General features: G+C 43.6%; 1 protein-coding gene across 6 annotated transcripts in view; it reads right to left on the bottom strand.

Annotated features, from left to right (window-relative positions):
* The window catches only part of COL6A3 (collagen type VI alpha 3 chain), a 115,554-nt gene that overhangs the window by 73,078 nt on the left and 18,590 nt on the right, over nucleotides 1–23,886 (bottom strand). For 3 of the 6 annotated variants that reach the window (XM_045032160.1, XM_045032161.1, XM_045032159.1), the window contains exons 2-4: nucleotides 17,700–17,823; nucleotides 4,614–5,216; nucleotides 458–1,054 (exon numbers count right to left, since the gene is read on the bottom strand). In XM_045032160.1, coding sequence (XP_044888095.1) covers nucleotides 458–1,054; nucleotides 4,614–5,216; nucleotides 17,700–17,787 — 1,288 coding nt within the window. In that variant the 5' untranslated portion in view covers nucleotides 17,788–17,823. Of the gene's footprint in view, nucleotides 1–457; nucleotides 1,055–4,613; nucleotides 5,217–10,707; nucleotides 11,311–15,697; nucleotides 16,316–17,699; nucleotides 17,824–23,886 lie in introns of those variants that run through there. The other 3 variants (XM_045032164.1, XM_045032162.1, XM_045032163.1) reach the window with 3 other exon arrangements.

Genomic DNA, 23,886 nt, shown 5'->3' with positions numbered 1-23,886 from the left:
TTAAGGGTTGACTCTAGCCTTTTATGTTGGGGGTTTGCTTTTGCTTTGGTTGATCTATGCTGTTCTGCACTATATTAATCTCTCCATTTCATTTTTTGTGGGGAGCAGTAACCACTCCCTACATGTGAGCTGGTCCATACAAACACCTATCGTAGACACTAATGCATCCCAAGAGGTCGGGATACAAAGGCTACGGGGCAATTGGGCAGGATATTTGGTATGGTGGACATAGACCAGTGCTGACTCAGCAAAGCACTTGAGCAGATGCTGAACTTTAAGCATGTTAGTGGTGACTTCAGTGGGTCAGTGGGTCTACCCACATAAAATTAAACACCGGCTTAATGCTTTGCTGGATCAGGGCCTTGAACAAGTAAGAAGTTGTGCAACATTCAAAGTAAACAATCAAAAGAAACAAGACCAATTTAATACAGTCAACATGAAGAAAGGTAGATATTACCTGAAGGGGCAAGTGGAACTTCTTCCACACCTCCACTAACATATGTTGTTAAAGGATTAATTAACTCCTGTGGTAAATCTGCCAGAGAACTGAAATCATCCACAAAATACACCATTCTTGGATTAAATGCCATCTGCTCAAGTTCTGCCTTATCCGCATTTCTAACTCCAACACAAAACGTCAGGACTCCAGCCCGAGCTAATGCATTGGACGCTTGTATGAATGCATCAGCAGACTGCCCTGCTACAAGCAGGACCAGGACCTGTGGAACTTGTTCATCTATTCTGCTCCCAGCAGTTTCAATGAAGTGATTCGTAAGGACAAAGTCTAGTGCCACGCCAGTATTCAGCACTGTTCCCCCTCTAGGGAACAACTGCCTCAGGCGAGTAATGATATCTGCCTTGGTTGGGAATGTGTTTAAAAAGAATTCAGTTGTAGGAGTGTCACTAAACTGTACTAGGCCAACGCGTACATTGTCATTTCCAACATCAAGGCCGTTAACTAGGCTCACAACAAAGTCGCGTACAAATGGGAAGTAGGTATTTCCAACGTTGCGTGATCCATCCAAAAGAAAGATGATATCCCTTTTGCTTTGAACTGCAGTGGAGCACAGAAAATAACGTGAGACATCATAGAAAACATACCAGTATTTGTCATGTGTGCATACAGTATGTACCGTACACACATGTATACCTTGTTAGAGAGAAGAGGGGAGTGGGAGAGAGAAAGCGAAGGGAAGAGAGAGTATCCAAGAGAGTAACATCAAGAACATTATATGAAGTTATTGGATGTTTTGTTTTTCGCTTGTGCTGCAATTGAATGGCTCGTATTTAGAAATGGAGCCTCATCCTTGTCTGCTGCATAGAAAATGTATATTATCACTAATACCAATCAGAATGGTTGCGTACTCTGTAGTTACTCTGGGTCAGAACCTCCGCTGGTGTCAACTGGTTTCATTGACTTCAATAGAGAAACACTAATGTACACCAGAGAAGAATCTGACTCTCTGCAGTTAGTCTCCATTACACTGGTGTGAGGGAGATAATATTTAATTAAAACTTGGGCCTCCTATTAACACCTTATAGAAAAGATGAGTTCAGTATTATGTAAAATACACTGTGATCTGAAACATGGCCAAATATAGTGAAACCAGTACCAGAGACCATCTTTATGCGACAATGTCTCATTCCGAGCGACTGCCCCCAGAGCATAGTGACCCTGATTCTGCTCTCAGTGTAAATCTGAGGTAACTCCATGGGCTCTAGTAGAGTTACTCCAGGTTTGCCCTGGCGTATCAGAGAGCATAATATGGCCCCTGGAGTACAACTGTCAGTAGAAGAGCACCTGTCTTAAGTAACTGGTTTCTGATGGTATTTTGAGTCACCACCTTAAATATCGTTCACTGTATGCTGTGTTTTTAAGTAGGTGTTTCTCCTGGCTGTATTGGGGTCAGGGCCGGCTCCAGCTTTTTTGCTGCTTCCCTCCGAGAGGGACTGAGGGACCTGCTGCCAAATTGCCACGGAAGACCTGGATGTGCTGCCCCTTTTCATTGGCCACCCCAAACACCTGTTTGGTTCGCTGGTGCCTGGAGCTGGCCCTGATTGGGGTGACTATGTATGGTGCCTGTGTATCTCCACCCTCCCTAGCTGCAGAATGGCAGATTTGCATTTTGCTATCAGTGATGGACAAGAACTTCCCTCTTTGGGGACGTACTGCCTGATCCTGCACTCCTTGCTTAGGTCCGGATTCTGGCCCCTCGTATTGATGTTGCATAGTACCTGGCCCAGCCATGCTCCCCTGCAACTCAGAGGAAGGTGGCATCAGATCCACAACTCCAGCTCAATCCCACTAGAGGATTCTCCCCACATCAGCATTAGGGCCTTTTTGCTCTGGAGTTGTGCAGCAAACTGCAGGATCTGGGCCAAAATGTCACAGCTTTAAAATAGTATCTCAGCCCTTTATAGGATTAGAAGATAGTGCTAAATCCCACTGGGAAGCTTAGGGTAAAATACTGGCCCTATTGATGTTAATGGCAAAGCTCCCATTGACTTCCATAGGGTTGGGATTTCACCCTTAGAATCTCCCTTTTCCAATTCCCACTTCTAGTCCTTAAAGGTCCTGTGACATCAGACTTAAAATCATAACATTCCTATGTGCTGAAAAGCTGCCATTGCTTCCGGAACAAATCTGGGCCTCTACCTGGGGTCAGTTTGGGGGAAAATTCCACTTTTAGGGGGATGCAGTAGTCAACTTTTCTCTTGTAGGTTGATTAAAAAACACTAAGTCTGGTGTTTGAAGCTGCTATGGGGTTTGAAATGTTAGGGGAAGTCCCCGGGAGATAGACTAATGGGCTGGAGACATGGTCCTATGTCTGAGATAAACTCCATAGGAAGGCAACACATTTATCACTTGCCTATGTAATTTATAGCATGCCTCTCCAATTGATCATATGGATGCCAACTCCACATATATAGGCATGTGTGTAGGTACGTTCCTCTATTCTGAAGGCCCTTTTGTCAAGGGTAATGTTTGATGTCTTTAAACTTGAACATTAGAGAGATCTATCCATTTCTCTTTCAGGTTCTTTCTATAGGGCCCTAGTAAGAGGGCATTAAAAATCAAAAGGGCAAAACTGGTCCCTTTGGAATGAAATGATTTCTGCCAAATCATATAGATTAAGTTGCTCTTCTCTGTTCTCATCTGTGGTCACCATTCAAGGCCTTGATGTGAACTAATATCCTCAGATAATCTATTGGAGTGTCATACTCAGTAGGAATATTTGTAATGGGCTGTTGCAAGGGAACATTTACTTGCATACAGTGTTTCTTTATGGCTATGTTTATGACAGAGACAGAGAGACAAAGAGGGAAGCTACATTTATAAGTTTTAAAGAACAAAAAGTTTAAGGACATTTTTACTTGGCGTTTTGAAATAAAAATGTCAGGGTTGACATGTAGCCATGCGACACTGTATTAGCAGGAAACACATTTTGAAAAAGCTTGTTAAATGATAGATTCTTTTCCCGTGATATTCATCTTAATTAAGGACCAGTGCAGGCAAACTGATTTGTAAAATGTCAGGGAGCAGTCATTGCATTTTGAAAGGATTCCTAAAACCATACAGTTTCTCTGCACCCTGGGTTATCATTTTAGTAACTTGGAGAAACTAGAAAGTGATACAGTCCTGATCCAGTTTCACTTAAGCCAACGGGAATCTCTCTCTCTAGTGACCTTAATGGGAACTGACGGGGAGGCCTTATTTGTCTAATGTTTTCATGACATGGGACTGAAATGAGAGTTTAGAACATGACCCTCTGTATTTTATTATAAGAATCCAGCCTCACACCTACTGGTGAAAAATCCTTAGGAGAACCTTAGTACAAAATCTTTAAGCACATAAATCATCTATTGAAATACATGGGAAACTGGTTCAGATGCCATTACTCAGGTTACCGTGCAAGGGTCTAATCCAAAGCCTACAGAAGTCAATGGAAAGAAACCATTGACTTCAATGGGCTTTCGGTCACACCCTAAATGAACACAATCAATTCTAGACTAGTTTTATACTCAGTTAGTTTTATAGATGGATGGATAATGAGAATTTTTTCTGCAAATTTGAATTTGAAAGTGAATTAGAAGTCATCAATGTTCACAAACTTTTCAGGTTCACTTTCTGTAAACGTATGAATGGTCAAGCTTTATCGTCACATGTACGCTACTTTCAAATAGAATTTTTAAGCTTGCACAATCGATTGAATATCCACTGAAAGCAAATTTCAAATTGCATATTTGATTGTAATATTCAGAATTTGCTCTGTGGTGATTAGTAACACAAATCATCTCATCAGAGATCAGAAACAATACCATGTGACTTATGTAATTAACCAGCATAGCATGAATTTTGAAGTTTAGGTTCTAAATATTTATGACAAATATATGGGGAGGGCAAATTTACAAAGACATTAATGAAAAACCTCAAGTAACAAATGCATTAAAGAATTTAACAATCTGCTCATGAACATTTTGCAAATGGAAAAGAGGCAACATTTAACTGAACTAAATGTCCATTATGGATGATTCATTCATCTCTACTAGGTATAAAATAAGAATTGAGAACTATGTTAGCTACATCTCCTTTGATAAATGTGTATGGTTACCTTGTGGTATTTCTTGAATAACTACTTCTCCAGAGAGTGTTCTTACAGGTGTCAGCACTGCCGGGAGAATGGCTTGCAGAGCTATAGTATTGAAGGCAGTTGAAGTGAATGCAAAGTTTGCTTCCTGGGCAATTGCTTGAAGTTCTGACTGATCTGCATTTCTGGACCCGATGGTGAGAACCACAATTCCATTCCTTTTAATCTCTGCTGCTGGTTGGGCAACGTCATCTGTGGACTTACCACCAGTAATGAGTACCAGCATGGGCAGAACACCTTCATCACTCCTGTACCCTGCAGAACTGGTGAAGAAGTTTTTCCTAACAAAGTCCAATGCCGAACCTGTATTGAGTGTCGTACCACCCATTGACTTTAATCTCCTAATGGTAGCGATGACATCTTTTTTATTCTGACTGGAACTAAAATAGAACTCTGGTTTTACAGTATCTGCATATTGTGCCACAGCTACTTGGATAAGGTCTGGTCCAATTTCCAGCCTTTGGATGATTTTGATAATGAAATCACGGATTGCACCAAACTGGCCAGTTCCCAATGCAGTTGTGCCATCTATCAGGAAGACTATGTCCTTCTTGTTCACTTCAACAACTGCAATTAACAATATACAGATATATTGTCAGTGGAAGTGCTCAATCAACAATGCTTATGAATGCAACATCAACAATTGAATGGGCTATAGGACTTCTTGCTTGCTTTAAGTGTTACAGTTGTTTTACATGCCTCTTATGGGTACTTTGGTTTTGTGTCATGAACTTCACTTCCTTCCCTTTTGAAGTCCTTCCTTTCAGAACATTTCCCCATTTTCTAATGTGGAATTGCATGGAATTCCACTATAATATGATTTATTATAACAATGTCTCTTTCTAAATCATGGGAAAAAGTTAGAAAAATGTCAAAAGCTAATCATAATAAAATTGCAAAATGTATTCTAGCACAGAAGAAACACACACAAATGAAAAATCGTCATACTCTTCAATAGGCTAGAACATCCGTTCTAGGTGTATTCCTATTCAATAGGCTAGAACATCCGTTCTAGGTGTATTCCTATTCAATAGGCTAGAACATCAGTTCTAGGTGTATTCCTATTAGCTTCAGTGGAGGCATGCTAATTTACATCATCTAGTCCCATGTGTCTCAAAATGGTTATGCTCACAAATGCAATTAAGTAAAGAACAGTTCCCACTTATTCCACATACCTGTTCCCTGTGTGTCTTCGTGTCCTGTCTGTTTCCTTAGCTAATAAAACAAGTTATTACTGTTCTTCGCTCAACACAGCCAGCCCAGCTTTGGAAGAGTGAGCTGGATTCTATTCTGGCTTGACTAAATTTTAACTGCCAAATCTTTTTAGGGATGTTGATGTAAGAAGTTGAAAGAACACAACTGGATTTTCAAATCCCCAGTTGAGTCTGAAGGGCTGGTAATTAGAAAATAAGTTGGTTGTGCCATACTGGAATCAAAACGCCATTACATTTAACACAGAAAATGTAGGCACTAGATAAATAAATATTAACATGGTTAATAGGCATTATGAAAAAATATGATGATATGTAGACACTATCATAAATAAATATTAATTGCATCATTTGTGCGTGTGAATATTGCGCAATCTTCATTTAACTTTCAACAATATTACCCTAGAAGCCATAATAAGAAAATCAACAATTATAGGATGGGGAGAGGGTACTTTTCAATTTCCACATTCAGCCTTAACTGACACTTCTTTTTACAAATTCTTGGCTTCTTCGGGTGACAGTGAAAAGCAATTTATACAGGAACACTGGAGGAATTTTTTCCAGTTTTTTTTTTTAAATCACAGTGGCCAAGATATTCAAAAGTGACTAGTGATTTTGAGGACTTTAATTTCGGGTGCCCAACTTAAGATGTCTTATAATGGATTTTCCAAAAAAGGCTGGAAGCCAGACTCCATCATGGGGTCTCAAGTTGGTCACTCAAAAATAGAGACATTCAAAAATCACGAGTCACTTTTGAAAACCTTGCCCAGCTTGTTTTGTATGTTTTAGGCTAACTAAGAAAGCAGGGTACAAGAAAAGTCCATATTACAATACTCTCTGTGATATGGCTGGCCGGTGAAAAGCCATGTGCCACCTTAAAATACTCTTAGGAGTTTGATGCTCTTATGGGGCAAAATCCATAATCAGGGCCATTGCTGTGAGCAGACTCTGTGCCGAAGCAGAAGGCCTAAAAAGCAGTGGAGTTAATGCTCCGGCAGGCAGGCTGTTATAGGGATTCAATACAGTACTCCATGTGCACAATACGGCAAAGATTGCCAGAGTTCTGTCTGTGGCAGCTTGCACCGGAACTTTGGCCAATGGTTCCGGACTATGTTGTACTTGTTGTCCAAAGCTGCTGAGTAGTGGGAGCACAGAAGTAATAGCCTTTACTACAGCTCACGGGTGGTAGTAGCAACTCTTCTACGCCATTAGCGTGGGGGCAGGAAATGGCAGCCCTTGAGCCCGTCAGCAAGTCCCTGCCCATCTATTCTGGCTGTGAATAAGACTAGTGTTTGGCCTTACGTCCTTTCTCAAGCAAAAGCCCTATGATTTGAAAGACTCCAGTGGGAGTTTTGCTTGACTAAGGACTGCATGACTTGGACTACATTAAAGGGTAAAGCCAAGGTTCTGCCCACAACCCGCCCACCTACTCCCAGATGAGAGCAACCAGGCGAATAGGTGTATTCCTGTGCCCCTGGACCCAAAGTTGGGCGTGTGGGGTGCAGGTAGGGTGACCAGATGTCCCAATTTTATAGGGACAGTCCCAATATTTGGGGCTTTTTCTTATTTAGGCTCCCAACCCCTGTCCTGATTTTTCACACTTGGTATCTGGTCACCTTAGATGCAGGAGTTCTTACTCTGTCTATGCCGGTGGATAATCTAAATCACAATCTAGTTCTAACTGCCTAGGCTTCCCAGTTTAAAAAGGATGTTACTAACATAAGCTGCCAAAGTTAAGCTAGTCACATACCATTCATTAGTGGTTTACCCTCAGCCGCTTTCCAGAACCTTGAATAGTTTCCAAACCCTTCCAATATTTGTTCCCCCAGCAGTCAGTTTTGTTCCTCATCAGTTTCCCACCGGAGAGGGGTGCCAGGCACAAAGCCAGAGGTTTGGATGTAGGAAGGATGCCAGCTTAATAATAAGGCTTGTTAAAGCGCTGATTTGTGTCCTCCAGAAAGATGCCAGCAGTACCCTCTGGGCTTGTGAGCAGCTAGATATCCAAACATGGAGGCCCTGGGTCCTCTTTTAACTTTATATAGAAGTTAGTGTGACTCATCCAAAGAGTTTGGCAGGCACAAAGGTGACCAATAAGGCATAAGTCTTTGTTAATAAGTGATTGCCATGGTCAAATTATACACTACATTTCCTCATAAAACAGGAATGCAGGAACTGCAAACACCCACCCCCCAAAAATTTTTTAAAAACCCACTTCATCACAGTGACACTTTCAATGGACAAGATTAAGACAAAACCATTTCTTCCAGATTGTTTAGGAGAGGTTAGACTCTTAAAGTCTGATCCAGAGACCCCTGAAGCCAATGGACACACTCCCCCTGAGTTCAATGGGCTTTGCATCAGGCCATTAGGACCTGACTCTGAAAAATGCTGAGGGCTCCAAAGGGCTCCCTCAGCTGTGGGAGTTAGGGGCCTAGCTACCTATGAGATCTGGGCCTCGGTGTTTCACAGGGGTGTTTAGCACCTTGCAGGAATGATTTCTTATCGCTCGCGCTGATCTGTATAATATCCAATCTGTACATTGTGGGAAAAATTTCAAAGGCACAGATGGGAATTAGGTGCCCTACTCCCATTGAATTTCAGGGCCTAACTCCCATAGGCACTTTTGAAAATTCCAGCCTCTCCTTTTCTCTCTCTCTCTCCATTTTTCTAGACACAGACATATTCTTAGTTGTTGTCTAATGTTCCAGACTGATACTTCTTCTAATGAGTGGTGCTGTAAATAGAAAATATACAAGTAGAAACAGAATGAACTACAACCCGTGCGGTATTGCGAGGACTGAAATTTACACTCTTAGCAGTCTCTGAGTAGAATGTTTAGAAAAAAAAACTTTCCAATATAAATATCAAAGAACTGGAAAAAAGTTCTAAACTCAGAGCCCCCAGCTGCTGCCCCCCCATGCACAGATGAGCTGTTAACTGGATCCTTTGGGCTTGATTTTAGTGGGTTTTGGAATGGATGCTTTTAGCTAAACAAGAACAAACTGCCCCAATTAAATTTGAAACCAGGCCAGATGGTTAGATTAAACAACTACCATGAGTGAGAATTACATGCATTTACCAACGAACAAATGGAGCCCATGTAGTAAGATAAGGTATTGGGCCAAATTCTGCCCTTGGCTACACCCATACAACTCCAATGATATAATATATTTCAGAATGTAACTGATTGAAACATTTTGGGATGACGTTTTCAAATGCCTACGCAGTGGGTGAACCATACAAAATGTATCATAGTCCGTACTGGCCTTTGGATCCAGAAAGGGTTTCTTATGTATATCACTTGGGTAATGACATGCACAAATGGATATCTTCATGTACCCAGGGAGGAGCTTTGGCTGAATGGATGCATGAACATTTTGGAAGATTCACTCATCACAGGGGCCTTTGAAAATATGGCACTTCATGTCTATTATGGTAACCATATATTACTGAATTTAACTTAATTAAAGCAATTATAAAATGACAGTACCAAGGGATCCTAATTACCTGCATGTTCCATAAAATTAATGTGTTACATATTAACTCCAGCACAGGTATGTTTCATTTCAAGGACATGTTACCAGATATATTCATGAATTATGTTTCAATAACCCAGTTAATGCTGCTGAGTAATAAATAGATTGGGTGTGTTACTTGAAATCTTCATTGCCATTAAACTGAGAAGTGACACTTCAGTGTTTTGCTTTCACTGCCTCCATGTAAAGCTGCCAACCAACTCAGCTACAGTATTTAAGGATAAATTATGTCAATAGGATAGGGATTGCCTCTAAAAATAATTGAGGGCTGCTTTTTAAAAAAAAAAATAGTTCAATGTAATAGTACCCTCTAATGCAAACTTATTCCTCATTCCTGTACAGATGGTCTGTACAACATCTATGTGTCACTTAAGTTGTGCCACTTAAGTCCTCAAAATAGAGGACTTAAGTAGTTGGTAGGACTTGAAATTGCCCTTTGCCCAGTGATGAATTTTGCCCTTAATGTAGAAATCTGGCATAGTAGGGCTGGGCATGAGGTAGGGCTGGTTGACATTTTCCATCAAAACTTTTTTCAGTGGAAAACTGTTTTTGACTAAATGGAAATGTTTGTTGAACATTTCTGCCTTCCTCTGAACATTTTCAATTTCTTGTCAGAAAACCAAAAAAACTAAAAAAAGAAAAGAGAAGAAAGGAAAAAATCAGGTCTCAGCTGAAACATTTCAGTTTTCAATTACTGAAAAGAAAAAAAAACATTTTTTGGCTTTTTTTTTTGTTTTTGATGAAAAAATCAACATTTTCAGGAGGGAAAAACATATCCAACTAGCTCCCTCCTGAACCCAAATTGACTCTGAACATCCTCTCACCATAGTATTTGTTCAAAATCTAGATCTGGATATGAAAGCTGCACGTTGGGGCCATCCCTACTAGTTACTTCTTAGCTACTGACTAAGAATAATGAACCCCAATCTGCAGTCATATCATTGTCTATAGCACTGTGGAGTCCTCATCTGAATTTTACATCTGTTAACTTCCCTGACTAAATGTCACACTTAAGCCTTCTATTGAAGCTTTACAGCAACATACGTTGTAAGTTTTCATGACACAAGCGTTCTTCAGAGACTGACAAATCAGAGGAGTTCACATCTGTTTTTTTTATACCCTGCTTATTTTGTTTAAACCTCCTGTTGTGATAGTATCAGGTCAACGTGTCGCCTGCTGGGCTAATGCGTTTCCTCAAAGTAGCCCGGTGTCTTCTCCTCTCTCTCTCAGAGAACATACCAGAGATGTGTTTTAAACATGCAAGAGGCCATTCATTCAATGAAATACAACATTCTATAAATGCATACATACCTTCTGTGACAAAGGTTGGGGCATTTAACAAAATGAGTCTTTGGGCCACTCCAACAATGTTTGGCAGTAAGAGTTCCTGAAGATCAGCAAGGGTACGAATATCCAGGGCAGTAAATGCGAAGCTTCCATCAGTAGCAATCTGCTGAAGCTCTGCGCTGTCAGCATTCAGGACCCCAATACTAAATGAAAATATACTAGCTTGCTTCACCGCTAACACTCCCTCTCTGATATCATCACTAGACTCTCCACCACTTATCAGCACTAAAACCTGAGGCACGCCTTCCTCTATTCTGCTGCCTCCTGCCCGTGTGAAGTGGTTCTCCACCACAGATTCCAGTGCTGCACCAATGTTAGCTTCCTCGCCACCAAGGAAACTAAGTGCCTTCACTGCATTCAGAACATCAGCTTTTGTGGAGTAGCGGTTCAAAGAGAACTCAGTTCTGGGTTGGTCACTATACTGCACCACCCCAATGTGTATCTCCTGAGTTCCAACTGAGAGTCTTTCAATGAAATTTACAAGGAAATCACGTATGGCTGGGAAATTGACACTTCCGATGTTGTTTGATCCGTCAATAAGGAAAATAAGGTCAGCAGATTCTTGCGCTTTAAAAAAAGAAATGCAAAAGGTGAAAGCATTAAAACAAGTGATTACATGCAGTCATACAGTGTTCTGACATGTTTCTTTGGAAAACAGTAAGAAACACGAAAATGGGAAAACAAAACACACGTTTATTAAGGACAGTGAATTTTGCCTCTTAGTTCTGCATTCTGATTGAATATGAGTTAACAGACCAAATATCTGTTTCATGACACAATATAATATTATGAAAAAATCTAAATTCATTTTTATAGTTAAATACCATGACAATATTTTTACAGGGGGGAAACTCTAGAGCACAGAATTTTGTGAAATCTAGATAATTTCTGTGGAAGTGACTTGTCTAAATATTTACAGAAGTTAGGAGACCCAAAAGAACTAAACAGATTTATACATAAACACACATTTGCACAGTCAGTGAAAATGTGAACATAATTTGTAATCATGGTTAAATTCAGGGGAAGTTATCTCATTGCACTTTTTTCAAGACAAAATGTAACTGTTACGCTGTAAGAATATATTCACAGCTGGTGAACCGGTAGTTCTTTTCAATAAAAAAAGGCTGAACGATTGACTGTTTATTTCATTTTAGAACTTTAGTCTCAGTTGTCTAGTCCATGCACAATATTAGTGGGAAAAGTTTATCATTACAGGTATAATAACTACGCAGATGAAGACCACAAATAAATGTGCTTGTATTTGTGGTTTTGTGCAAACACAGAACCTTGCATTGGTTACAAATGCAGGTATCTGGTTTTGTATTTTTGCATGACCACTGGATATTCAATCAAATAATGCAGAATCATGTTAAAACAGGCGGATGAAACCAGTCATGACATAATTATCCAACCTTACTTATAATCTGGATGGTCACAAACACCTAACGTGAATATGTATGTCAAACGAATTATGAATTGGAAAAGGAGGCAGGACCTCTTTTTGTGCAGGACTCATCAAAGCAGACTAAGAATTTCCTAAACAGTCTGTTCTTCCCTCCTTGTGCTCATCGATGTCAATGGGAGTTGTACAAATGAATCAAGGGCAGAATATACCCCAAAGTGGACACAGATGTTTCCACGATACAACTAAGCAATCCTGAAGCCATTAATAAATAACTGACAGGTTGATTTTGAGAATCTTCTCTGACTCTGAGCTTTAAAGCACCTAAGGCGAAATCCTGGCTCTACTGAAGTCAATGGCAAAACTCCCATTAACTTGGATGGGGTCAAGATTTCACCTCTGGTCTTTGCCAGGAGCCACTTCTGTGAAATACCATCACATGATGCAAATATGTGATACAGTAAAAGGCTCTAGTCCTTTACCTATCTCATGAGCCATTGCAGTCCCCATAAGCAATGCCAATTAAATAACTTCGCTATGGTTAAGAACCACTAAGGGCTCGGAAATTTAGTCAAAAGCTATGAAAGTCCTTAACTTTTAACTGAATTGATCATTTCAGACTGCGGTGTACTCAGCCCACATAACAATAAAAAAAAGCAGAGGAAATAGCTTGAACAATACATGGCTTTGTTCATATCTATTTCATGTGTCCTGACCCTCTTTTTAATAATGGTATTTAATTTATTGACCATCGTGTCCATTGGTCATCGTAGTATGAGTAGCTCCTGTACAGGAGGAAACCAGAATACAATGTATGCAAATGTTGGATAATTTGTCATCACTGTAAAAACCTTGTACTTACGTACACACTGATGGAACAAGCCGGTGATGGAGGACAAATGAAAGCATGCTTGTTACACCATTAAGCAAAGAGTGTCAGATTAGACAGACAGCTAAGATTTAATGTAGGCATCAGGGCAAATTCAAGGCTGACTTTCCTATTCACTCTAGCCAGCTCTGTGGCTGTCAAAGTTTGTGTTTTCTAGAGTGCAAATTCAAGGTCTGCTTTTCCTCTTACACTTAGTTTTCATGTATTATAATGGCCATGGCATTTTTTAGGTGGAGAAGTTTACAAAAAGGGCTACATGGGATCACAAGATAAAATGAATGAAAGTCAATTACCAGCTAAATGAATGGCACCATAAAGTCATGTTAGACAGATGATCCGCTTGGACTGTGTCTAGGGGAGCTCACAATATCATCCAGCATTGATCATCAGCTGCACCATTATTTTTATTATCATTTATATCTAGGTTGTGTAAATCACACAGTGACAAAATGCAGTTTATGTACTAATGTTACCTTTCATTTTATTAGTAGAAAAATAACACTCGCCAAAATTATTCTTGAAGGGAGGTAACCTTAGAAATACTCCTTCATGGAAATAAACGTGTATTTTGGGCTTAAAAATATTTTCTTCTAGAAAAATGTCCATGAACCAATAGGGAATTCAATACATTAGTCTGGTTACCTGTCAAGATGTTTCATATACGGGCCCAATTCTCCACACATTAAGGCAATGGCAAAATGCAAATTGTTTTCAATAGGAGTTGGATCAGGCCCTTAGTGGCAAAAATATTGAACTCTCTATAGAGTGCAATCAGAGCGTCAGGTATCATAGTTATTTCATATATTGAAAAAAATGCCTTGTTATAACTGAGAAATCATAGGTCACTGTTGGAAAAAAGTTTAATTTCCCCGTGGATTGCAAATGATCTGTCTATTTGCCCCGTCAAATGCTTAGCAAAACAATAGGCCTGTGCTCACGCATTTTTGTGCAAAGTATCATGCAATGATGGATAGCAACTGGTGGGACTGAAATGAGAGGTTAATTAGACAAGACAAAATGAGTGGATGAATGTTATATCTTGTATATCGCTATTGTCTTACATTACCCAAAGGCTATGGACGTTTAGATGGAGTCTCAGGAATAAAACCAAAGGTTTGATCATTCAGCTTTATTACGTGGAACGTACAGTCGTTTTCCAACTCCGTAATCGCATAAAGGGGCAAAATTGTCTCATTCACTGGGCCCAGTTGTGCCCTCTCTTGCATCCGGGGCAGCACCATGGAAGTCAGTGGGGTCCCAGGTGACATTCCCTTCTTTTACAAGATGCTCCTACTGCAGCACTGCAAAGGGGATTACCAACTTGCCCGTCTTCTTTGAGCAGACTGAGCAGAGGAGAAGAAAAGCTGCCACTATCCTACAGTGGGCATGGGATGTCAAACTATCTGGCGCCTAGTCTCACCACCACTGTTACCGAGCAGGGAGCCAACAGGAGGAAGGAGCCATTCTTGCCGCATCTGCTCCCAGTGAGGTGCAGGAAGAATAATCAGAGTTTTTAAAGCTGTGTCACTCTGAGAGTGCAAACGTGGCCTTCCTGCAGCTCCTTATACTGATTAGTGCCTCCTGGAAGTGCAGGGGTTAATAGAACCCCCCACAGCGTCTTCCCTGCAGTGCAAGGAGAAGATCATCTGCCAAACTGGTCCTCACTTCCTATCGTGAGAGTCTGCTTATAGCGAAGTTTTGAGGAGAGAAAATGATCCCCAAACAACTTCAGATCCCAACCCCCCTGAAGTCTGTGGAGTGGCTCCCATCAGCTCCAATGGGCTGTGAATCAGACAAGACAAGTGTGATCCATTGTATTTCACAAACCGAATTATCTAGATATATTTTATGCACGTAGGACTAGTTCACGGGCCCACCGAAGTCAGTGACAGTCTCCCCACTGACTTCCATGGATTTTGGAGCAGGGTCTTATGGGGAATGCTTCTACGGCTGCCATTATTGCTGCAGGCCTTTATTTCACATTTCACTGTGAATCAATGACAGCCTAGTCCCATCTTATCAGCTCCCATCTTCCAACTGGGCAGCTGATAGGGTGTGCGCCTCAAATGGTGGATATTATGGGCTAGGCGTAAAGATCCTTAGCTGCTACTAAGTTGTCTCGTAAGAATATTTCTTACAAAAATCCCTAAACCTGTGTTCTGCTAATGAATGCACAAAAATGCCTCCGGGAGGGATTTTTGCAGTTGTTTGCATTATTAAGCCCATGCATTTGGAATAAAATTTTCCTAGGGACGAGCCCTGCACTTTGTGAGCAGGCAAGAGTTTGGCCCAAGCATTGACTGTAGGAGGAGGCTGCCCATGAGTCCTGCAATCAGGTCCGTGCAAGCAGCCTGGCCTTTGTGCCCAGGGGGGTTGGATCACAGGTTCAGGGCCTGCATTCGGAAGCATGATGCTTTTTTCCTGTCGCTGACTCACAGACCTAGACAATGCTTGATTTAATCATCTGGCAGGGAGGTCTGTATATTTTGCAAACAGTGACAGGCTTTCACTGTACGATTGGCTGGGAAACCTTTGTTTTTAAACCTTTGAACGTCCATCTCAGTCCTCCCCTACAAAGGCTTTAAACAGTGCAATACCAGCAATTACCATACTTATCTCAAGGATCAGTACGGCAATGTCTCAGCACAGCAGTTTGCCATTACCTGTGATGTCTTTAATCACTCCTTTTCCTCCAGCCATTTCTGGAGTCAGGGATGTGCAAACACTTGCCACTAAGTCTCCTACTATGGCGTGGAGAGCAGTAATATTCTCTATGTTGAAAAGGTGCGTATCTCGGGGTTCACTCACTACTTCCTTTAATTGCCCTTCCATTGCATCCTGCACTCCAATTGCAAACATGTTTACATCAGCAGACTTAAGGACAGATGATGGCAGAGCGACATCATCCTGGGATCGTCCGTCCGTTAACACTATAATAATCTGGGGGACGCCATCACTTGCTCTGCTTCCAGCAGCTTTAGTGAGATGGTTTTGGATTAGGTATTCTAATCCTTTTCCAGTCTTGTTGCCTCCCCCCAGATAAGGCATGTTCGAAATATGGGACAGGACATCTTGGTTAGAGTGATACGTATTTAACTGGAACTCTGTGTGTGGGTTTCCGCTGAACTGGACCAGGGCAAAACGAAAATCATTTCCTCTCACAGCTAAAGATTTTACAACATCATACAGAAACTCTCGAACAAGTTGGAAATGTTCCTTTCCAATGCTCCAAGAGGAATCCACTAGAAATATTATATCAGCAGCAGCAACGATTCTGACATCTTTAAAAAAACAGATTGGTTTAGGATTTTCTACAGGTCAGTTGAATAAGTCCATGTTGCCCAAACCCTTCCTCAGACATGGCCTATTTTGCATTATCAAATGAAGCCCCTTATTCCCCGTATAACCTGGTGCAAGACAAAAGGATCATTTGACGCTAGGCTGTGAATAGCCCTGCGCAGGGACACCAGGAGGGGGAGAGATGCGAAAAGCCATCCTCCCTTCCACCTGCACAAGAACTAATCCCAAACCTGGCACTCCCAGAGCACCAGGGTGAGAAATTATGACATTTAGCATGGGAAGCAGCATGCATTGCACTCTTCCATAGGCGATGCCCCTTCTGCACTGCAGGGGCATTATACTTATCGCTGGGACAATTCCCCTATGCACTCTCGCTGGAGTGGCGTGACTCCTCCCCTCCCCTTACTGTGGGTTGTGGCGAAAGCCCTGGTCCACTGATGCAAAAGCATGTGATTAGTTTCATTGGCCCAGATCCTACAAGGTATTTAGGTGCCTAACTCCCATAGGCACCTAACTACCTTTGGTGATCTGGACCATTGAGGTCAGCGGGATTATACATGAGTTTAAAGTCACACACATGCTTCAATGCTTTGCAGGATCCAGGCCTAAAACCATTAAAGGATCAAAGTTCCACTAAATAATTCCTGGAGCATGGATTGTTAGCACCAGGAAATCTTCTCCACTAGTCAAAACGCAGGCTTAGGTATTCAGTAATGTTAATATACATGAGTATCGCTTACAGGCAATTTATGCTCTATGATCCAAACCCTGTAACCTTTGCTTGGACAAGGATCACCTGCTAGTGTCCATAAGGACTAAGGTGCAGAACTGGGCTCTGTATACTGAGTTCCCAGTGTTTTCTACTCCCCATGAACTCCTAATAAACTAGTTACACTCCAAAAGATGCTATTAGATCCCTTCAGAAAACTAAAGAAGCTTTCTGCCCACTCAGTTGGGTGTTCTTTTCATTGCAACATTCCGTTTTTCTTCCCATGCTTTCGGTCATGTAAGGGATGCAAAATACCTTTGCCAAGAAGCATAGACAATACATAGGATGTCAACCCAGTAGATGCAAATGCGCCACTCGCAACACAAAGCAACATCAGACTGACACCATTTACTCTTTACATGCTTAGGACAACTTGGGAATCCACTCCGGCATGTGTCTATGAATTGGCATTCAGGCTGACTGACTTGTGAGGAATCGATAAGCATCTACTATGCTCGGGCTAACTCTCAGTCAAAAACCTTGACAGGTCACAATATATTTTCAACATGCACATTTTAAAACAGTCCACAAACACAACAGGAAACATCATCAAACTTTGGAAAATAACAAATCCTCTAAGGATGTCTGAGCCTTACCTTCCTGTTGCTGAGCATCAACCATGCAACAGCCTGAAAGCATGAGGCAAAAGATTGCCGCGAGCGGCAAATGCCGATGTCTCCTCATTTTTTGTTTTGTTTTTCAAAGCACCAAATGTGTGACCTAAACAGGAATAGAGAGATTATCAGTGTAAACTGCGTTCTCACACCAGAGCTCACCAGAGCTTACGATACAGTGTTAGGGGCATATGTAAGGCCTCAGACCCATGCTCTCCCCAGTGCCACTCCCCCCCTGATGTCAATGGATTAAGGATTTTATAGCCTTGTAGCGGGGTGGTCACCCCGCTCCTGCCTGAAGGGGATAAAGCAGCCCTGGAGAGGGGTGCAGTGGGAAAAGCCAGGCTGATTGGGGGAAGCAGCCACAGGTCAGGCCATGCCCCAATCAGGCCACAGCTAAAGAGGCTAAAGAGACACACTCTCTAGCTTCAGAGAGAGACGGGCCTGGCTGCTTGGGAGCTCAGCTGGGTACCTAGAGTGGAGCAGGGCTGGGGAAAGGCCAGAGGAGCCGGGGAGCTCAAGGATGGAAACCCGCAGGCTGCAGGCCTTGGTAAAGGCCAGGAAGGGTACTGGGGTTGCAGAGGTGCAGCCCAGATATAGGCAGAGGCAGCTGGTCCCACCCCCCTTGCCGATGATGAGTGGTTTACGGACTGCAGTCTGCCCCAGGGAGCGGGGGCTAGATGATGACTGGCAGTAGCCACTGAGGCAAGGTGGGGATAGGAGGATTGGGGTTTCCCCTGGGCGGAGAGACCCAGATTGTGGGTTACTGTGGGGGCAGAATCCTGACATAGGAGGGCACCAGGGTCCGGGAGGGGCACGGGGCCAGCGGCAGGTGAGACACCAGCCTGTAAAGGGCGCTCCAGGTTGAGGAAAGCGCTAATTCTCGAGACGACCAGCAGGAGGCGCCACGCTGGGGAGTCATCACCTGCCACAAGCCCTCCCACCCCCATTAGTAAATACCATCAATTCCTCTCCTGATATTAATGTTTTACTTAGAACTCACGCTGACTTCTGCTAGAGATCTGTGAATGAAAAGGTACCGTAACCGGGACAAATTCTCTTCTCGGTTACAGTGAAATGTAGTTGGACCAAATTCGGCACTGGCATCAGAACACATAACGCCCTCTGATTTCAATGGGCTGAATTTAGCCCACTGCCTTCAATAGGATTCCACCGGGGTAACTGGGAAGAAGATTTGTCCCATAACAGGTTACGTTCTGCTCTCAATGACATTCGTTCTGTCCCATTTCCCAATCTTTTATATGACTTCTGGGGGTTTTGTAGCATCACTTAAGTAAAACAGTGTTTGGATGTGTGCTGCCAGCATTGCTGATGCACAAATTATGACGTGTTTTGGCATGATACCTCATGTAAAAGATGGAAGTGGGTATTGACAGGCAAAAACCAGGTGTGTGAATTTCAAAAGAGAAACAATCAGCGTTTGCCAAATGGGAAATGGCAATCTGGTAAGGAAAACATTTTCATATGAGCAGAAGACACCACAAATAGTGGGAAACAGACAATGCTGCAGAGATGAAGTTTGGTGGAGCAATGATCAGAGCCCCTTCCTACATAAGGGCTAGATCCTGCCACCAGGTCCCTGCCCATAGGAAGGGAGGGTGCATTGCTGCTCTGTTCCAGGAAACACACAGTCCCCCACTTCTGTCCTCCATGCTCCATGGAATAGTAACTTACTCATGGCCCGTACAGCAACAAATTCCTACTCTCCTTCCCCATGCACTGGTTTAGCAGTACAGGTCTGTGCACTGAGGAGGCGGAGCCTGGCATGACTCCATCCATGCCCCACCCCTCCCTTCCTGCTCACTTCTGTGCACCTGGACCCAAAGCCTGGGTAGCCAACATAGGGGCATAGAGGAGTTTCTTAGTCATCCTGGCAACCCTGCCAGATGTACTGCCTAACCCACGATCTAGCCCTAAATGCAAAGGAAAGAACAGAGAGACACAGGGACCCTACTGGCTCCCATAGAGGCATGGTCTGTCATAGGAAACCAGCAGGAGCAGAAAACATTTCCATAAAACCTGTCAGCAAGGGCCAGGTCCTCAGCTGATGCAAAGCAGCATAGCTCCACTGATGTCAACGGAGCTATGCCAATAAATGCCAGCGGGGCATCTCACTGTGGTTTCTCACTCTTTCTTTTCTAAGATTGGTGACATGTGACTGTCACCAAGAGAAGATTGTGAGCTTGCTGGGACAGGAGACGCCTTTTTGTTGGGTGGGTGTGTACAGCACCTCGCCATGATCAGGGCTTCTAAGTACGGCTGCAACGCAAATAAGAAATAAGAATAATCATTTGGTCCAGGAGCATCCATTATAAAAGAGAGTTCAGCATAACTGAAGCATAAAGAAATTCAGAAAGGCTCAAAGCAAACTATATTATGTCCTGGCCATATTCAGGCCAAGATACTTCCTTCCAAGTTCAAGAGGAAAATGGCTGTGCCTTTGTTGTTATTATGTATTACTTATTACAGTGGCCAACCAAGCTGAGGGCCTGTTGCGCCAGGTACTGTACAATCATAGAGCAGGAAACAATCCCTGCCCCAAAGAGCCTGCAGTCTAAATAGCTAAGGCAGGCAATGGGTAGGGGAAGGGCTGGAGCACCAACGCAGAGTGATGACAGGCCAACAGCATGTTAGCACCAGCTTCTTTTGACATGTTTTGGGGTGGGTGGGATGGGGTGACCAAAGGGTTAGCAGGAGGGAGAGCTCAATTAGCCCACCTGGCTGCTCCTGGGGGGCATGTCGGGTTTGACTAGTTGTCAGGCCCAGCTGGGGAGGTGCTGGGTCCTCCTCACAAAAGGAGGAAGTGAAAGCTACAGGGGTGGTCCAGGACAGAGAAACCCAGGAGAGGGGAGGTGCGCAGTCACTGCTCTCTGGAAAGGGCTTGGGGAAGACAGTGTGAATAAGGCCACAGGGCTGGAATTATTCCCTGTGGTGGGCCCTGGAGAGGGGGGAAGGCACGGAGGCAGTCCTGAGCGAGAAAAAGACAGAGCTGGGAGGACCCGGGGAGAAGCCAGAGGCCTGGGAACCAGAGGGGAGGCTGTGTTAAGCACAGGCTAGAGGGAAGCAGCACAAAGGGCTCAGACATAGGATGTGGCCCAAATAAACAGCATGTCTGCAAGAGTCGCTTAACACAGGGTCCCTGGACTGGAGCCCATAGCAGAGGGTGGGCCGGGGTTCCCCTACCAGGCCCAAGAACAGGGCGCCCAGGCCTAAGATAAGAAGTACTGAGCCCAGAGTGGGGCTGAAGACTGAGCCTCAAGGGCGGGTGGAGGAATAGCCCCAAAGCAGGTACATGGATCCTTTCCATTGGGACTTTTAGTTGGACTTTTGTTACCCCGGAAGGGGGGTGTCTAAAATGTGACCTGGCTGGAGGGTGAACTGCGAGACGAGACGGACCCACCCTGGGAGCGGCGCGACCGTCAGCAGGGGGCGCCGGAGGAGGCCGCTGATACAGCACGCACCGGGGCTCTCACCCGCAGAGCGCAGCAGTGCTGGGAGCGGCTTCGCGGGGCCGAAGGGCAAAGGGAGGGCGAGGGAGAGGACGGAGGGGAGTGTGGCAGGCAGGTGGAACGAGGCTGAGGGGAAGAGACCTGGCGAGGGCAGGATGGGCTGGAGCAAGCAGCCAATCAGCACAGGGAAGGGAATGTCCAGTCAAAACCATAGCGAACATTTTGATGATATCAAAGCCGGCTGCCTACTCCTGATGGTTTCAGCGCCTATGGCCCCAGGGGCTGGCTCCTTCTGGCAAGTTCTTTCTTCCCACAGCCCAGAGGGAAAGCCACAGAGGTCCTAGTGCTTCTTTAACATACACAGCGCTGGTCTGGTAGGCCCAAAGGGGGGAAGGGGTGGTTCCACCTGGGCCCCCCGTTTTCCTTCCCACTAGATGCAACGTGTGACGTGACATTAGGCATTATGTGGCTGCCTGTTACTAAAACCTGCCCAGGGACAAAGTCTGTGATCGCACCCAGCCGGGTTATTTTACAGCTCAAGGGGAAAGATATTCGGGAATGACAAGCATGGGGGTTGGGGGAATCCCAGATCCCCGTATAAGGAGGTTTTAAGGTCCTTTTGTGCCACTCTGGCAATTCAATGACCTTAGCATGGGCCAGGATCTAAGCCACAGTTTCTGTGGCTCAGGAGTTTGTATGGTTAGACCTCTGTCAAGGACTTGGAGGATCCACTCTTTACCTGTGCTTCACTTAGTTAACTGTAGTTCCCCCATTTAAAAAAAAAAGTTAGGATTACAGCTGGCCATTGGAGGCCACCCAGTCAGGAGCATCGTGCATTGATCAACATTTCTTTCTATTGCTAGTTCTTCTCTTATTAAGCCACTGCCAGACTGACAATCTGCCTGGGATAGCAATTCTTCTCACTTCACCCTTTCAGGGACACCAAAGGCAGGCATGGAAACCTCATTCCAAGTTCAAGCCCATTAATTCTTCTGATCTGCAGAATAACTACAGGAATCGTGCACGTTTCCGGTCCCCTCTGTGGAATCCCCTCCTGTGTGGGGATGATCCCATAGTACGAATATGGAAGTGTCCCAAGAATAACTTTATATGTTGTAGCCAAGAGAATACTTTATGTAAGCTTTTTATCTGACATTCACATGGCAAATCGGCTGGAAGAATATAGCCTTAGTATGACAGCAGATATGCTGCCATACTGGTGGTGAGTTTATGATTTAAGACTTGCTTCCAATCTTAAATAGTATACCCCAGTAATACTTCGTAGCTGATAAATATCATCCAAGTATAAAATGTAGTGATTTAATATTTCTCTTCCCCCAGAAGGACATGAGGCAATCAAATGAGCCAGAAGAGATTCAAATAAGTCAAATGATTAAACCAAGTCAGCTTTAAAAAATTACATTCACTGTTTTCTGCTGTTCTTGCCAACTCAATTAACTCAGTGCTCCTAAGTGACACAAGGGAATCCAAGACCATCAATGAAAAGAATAACAAGATTTTGTAACAAAGCCTTGGAAGCCAGACAGCTGACCAAAAAGCCAGCTGGAAATAAATCCAGGCACCCTCGATCATCTGAAATGCACAAATAAAGCGGCACCTGAGAAGTTAATTGCACACAGTGGGACAATTTCACACATGCTCTTTTCATGATTGTCCCACTGGGTTTCAACTGAAACTTGAGCGGGTATGCTGAGCCAGACCCTCAGCTGATGTAAATCAGTGTTGCTCCATTGACTTCCATGGAACACGGTTGATTTGCATCAGCTGAGAATCTGGCCCTATGTATTTCAAGGAACTGCTAGAGCTATAGGAAACGCTCACTTGCTTTGTGAGGAATTACTGAAAGCCCACAAGACACACATTTTTCTTCCTATTCGGGTGAAAGAATTCACAGTGTTTACTCTCCTGGATTATATGAATGGCTGGGTTACCCTGCCACTCTTTCTAGCTGCACTTCTTTGCTTCACAGCATTAAAGCCACTGAATAAGAAAAATCAAAGGCAGCACTTTATTTCCTTGTTAGCAAACAATCATTATCCCAAGTAATGATGGGGGGGAAGATAGCTCAGTGGTTTGATCATTGGCCTGCTAAATCCAGGGTTGTGAGTTCAATCCTTCAGGGGGCCCATGGGGATTGGTCCTGCTTTGAGCAGAGGGTTGGACTAGATGATCTCCTGAGGTCTCTTCCAACCCTAATAATCTATGGTTCTATGAAGTACTTGCTATTAAAAAGTCAACATATGCCCAAAGCAATAGCTGAAACATTGCAATTATTTCCCAACCCACATGTAAGGCAGGGTGGCCTTTTTAAAGGCAACCAACATAGCACAGGGCATTATGACCATTTTTAATTGACAAGCAAAGGTTCCAGTCCAGTCAAAGCAAGGCAAAACTCTCCCAAGCTGGGAGGAAGGGAAGGAGGGATACCCACCAGGCCATTATCATCTCACCACTCCCTAACAGCCTTGAGAAATCCCTTCCAGAGGTGTTTCAGGGGCCGTCTTCCCTCTGAAAAGTGGCAGGAAGGAGGCCGGAGGGGATGGAGCATGGGGGCAGCCAGCCACTCTCTGCAGTAGCGTTTGCTGCTCTGCTGCCCAGAAATCCTGATAGAAGTTAGCGGCAGTGGCAGCTTTAACGCCTGTAGGCTCCTCTCTGTCACTGTTCCCCAACAGCCCCTG

This window comes from Mauremys mutica, chromosome 10, assembly GCF_020497125.1.
Source record: "Mauremys mutica isolate MM-2020 ecotype Southern chromosome 10, ASM2049712v1, whole genome shotgun sequence".
Lineage (NCBI taxonomy): Eukaryota > Metazoa > Chordata > Testudines > Geoemydidae > Mauremys > Mauremys mutica.
Note: the sequence above shows the minus strand (reverse complement) of the source record. Positions and strands in the feature narration are given on the sequence as shown.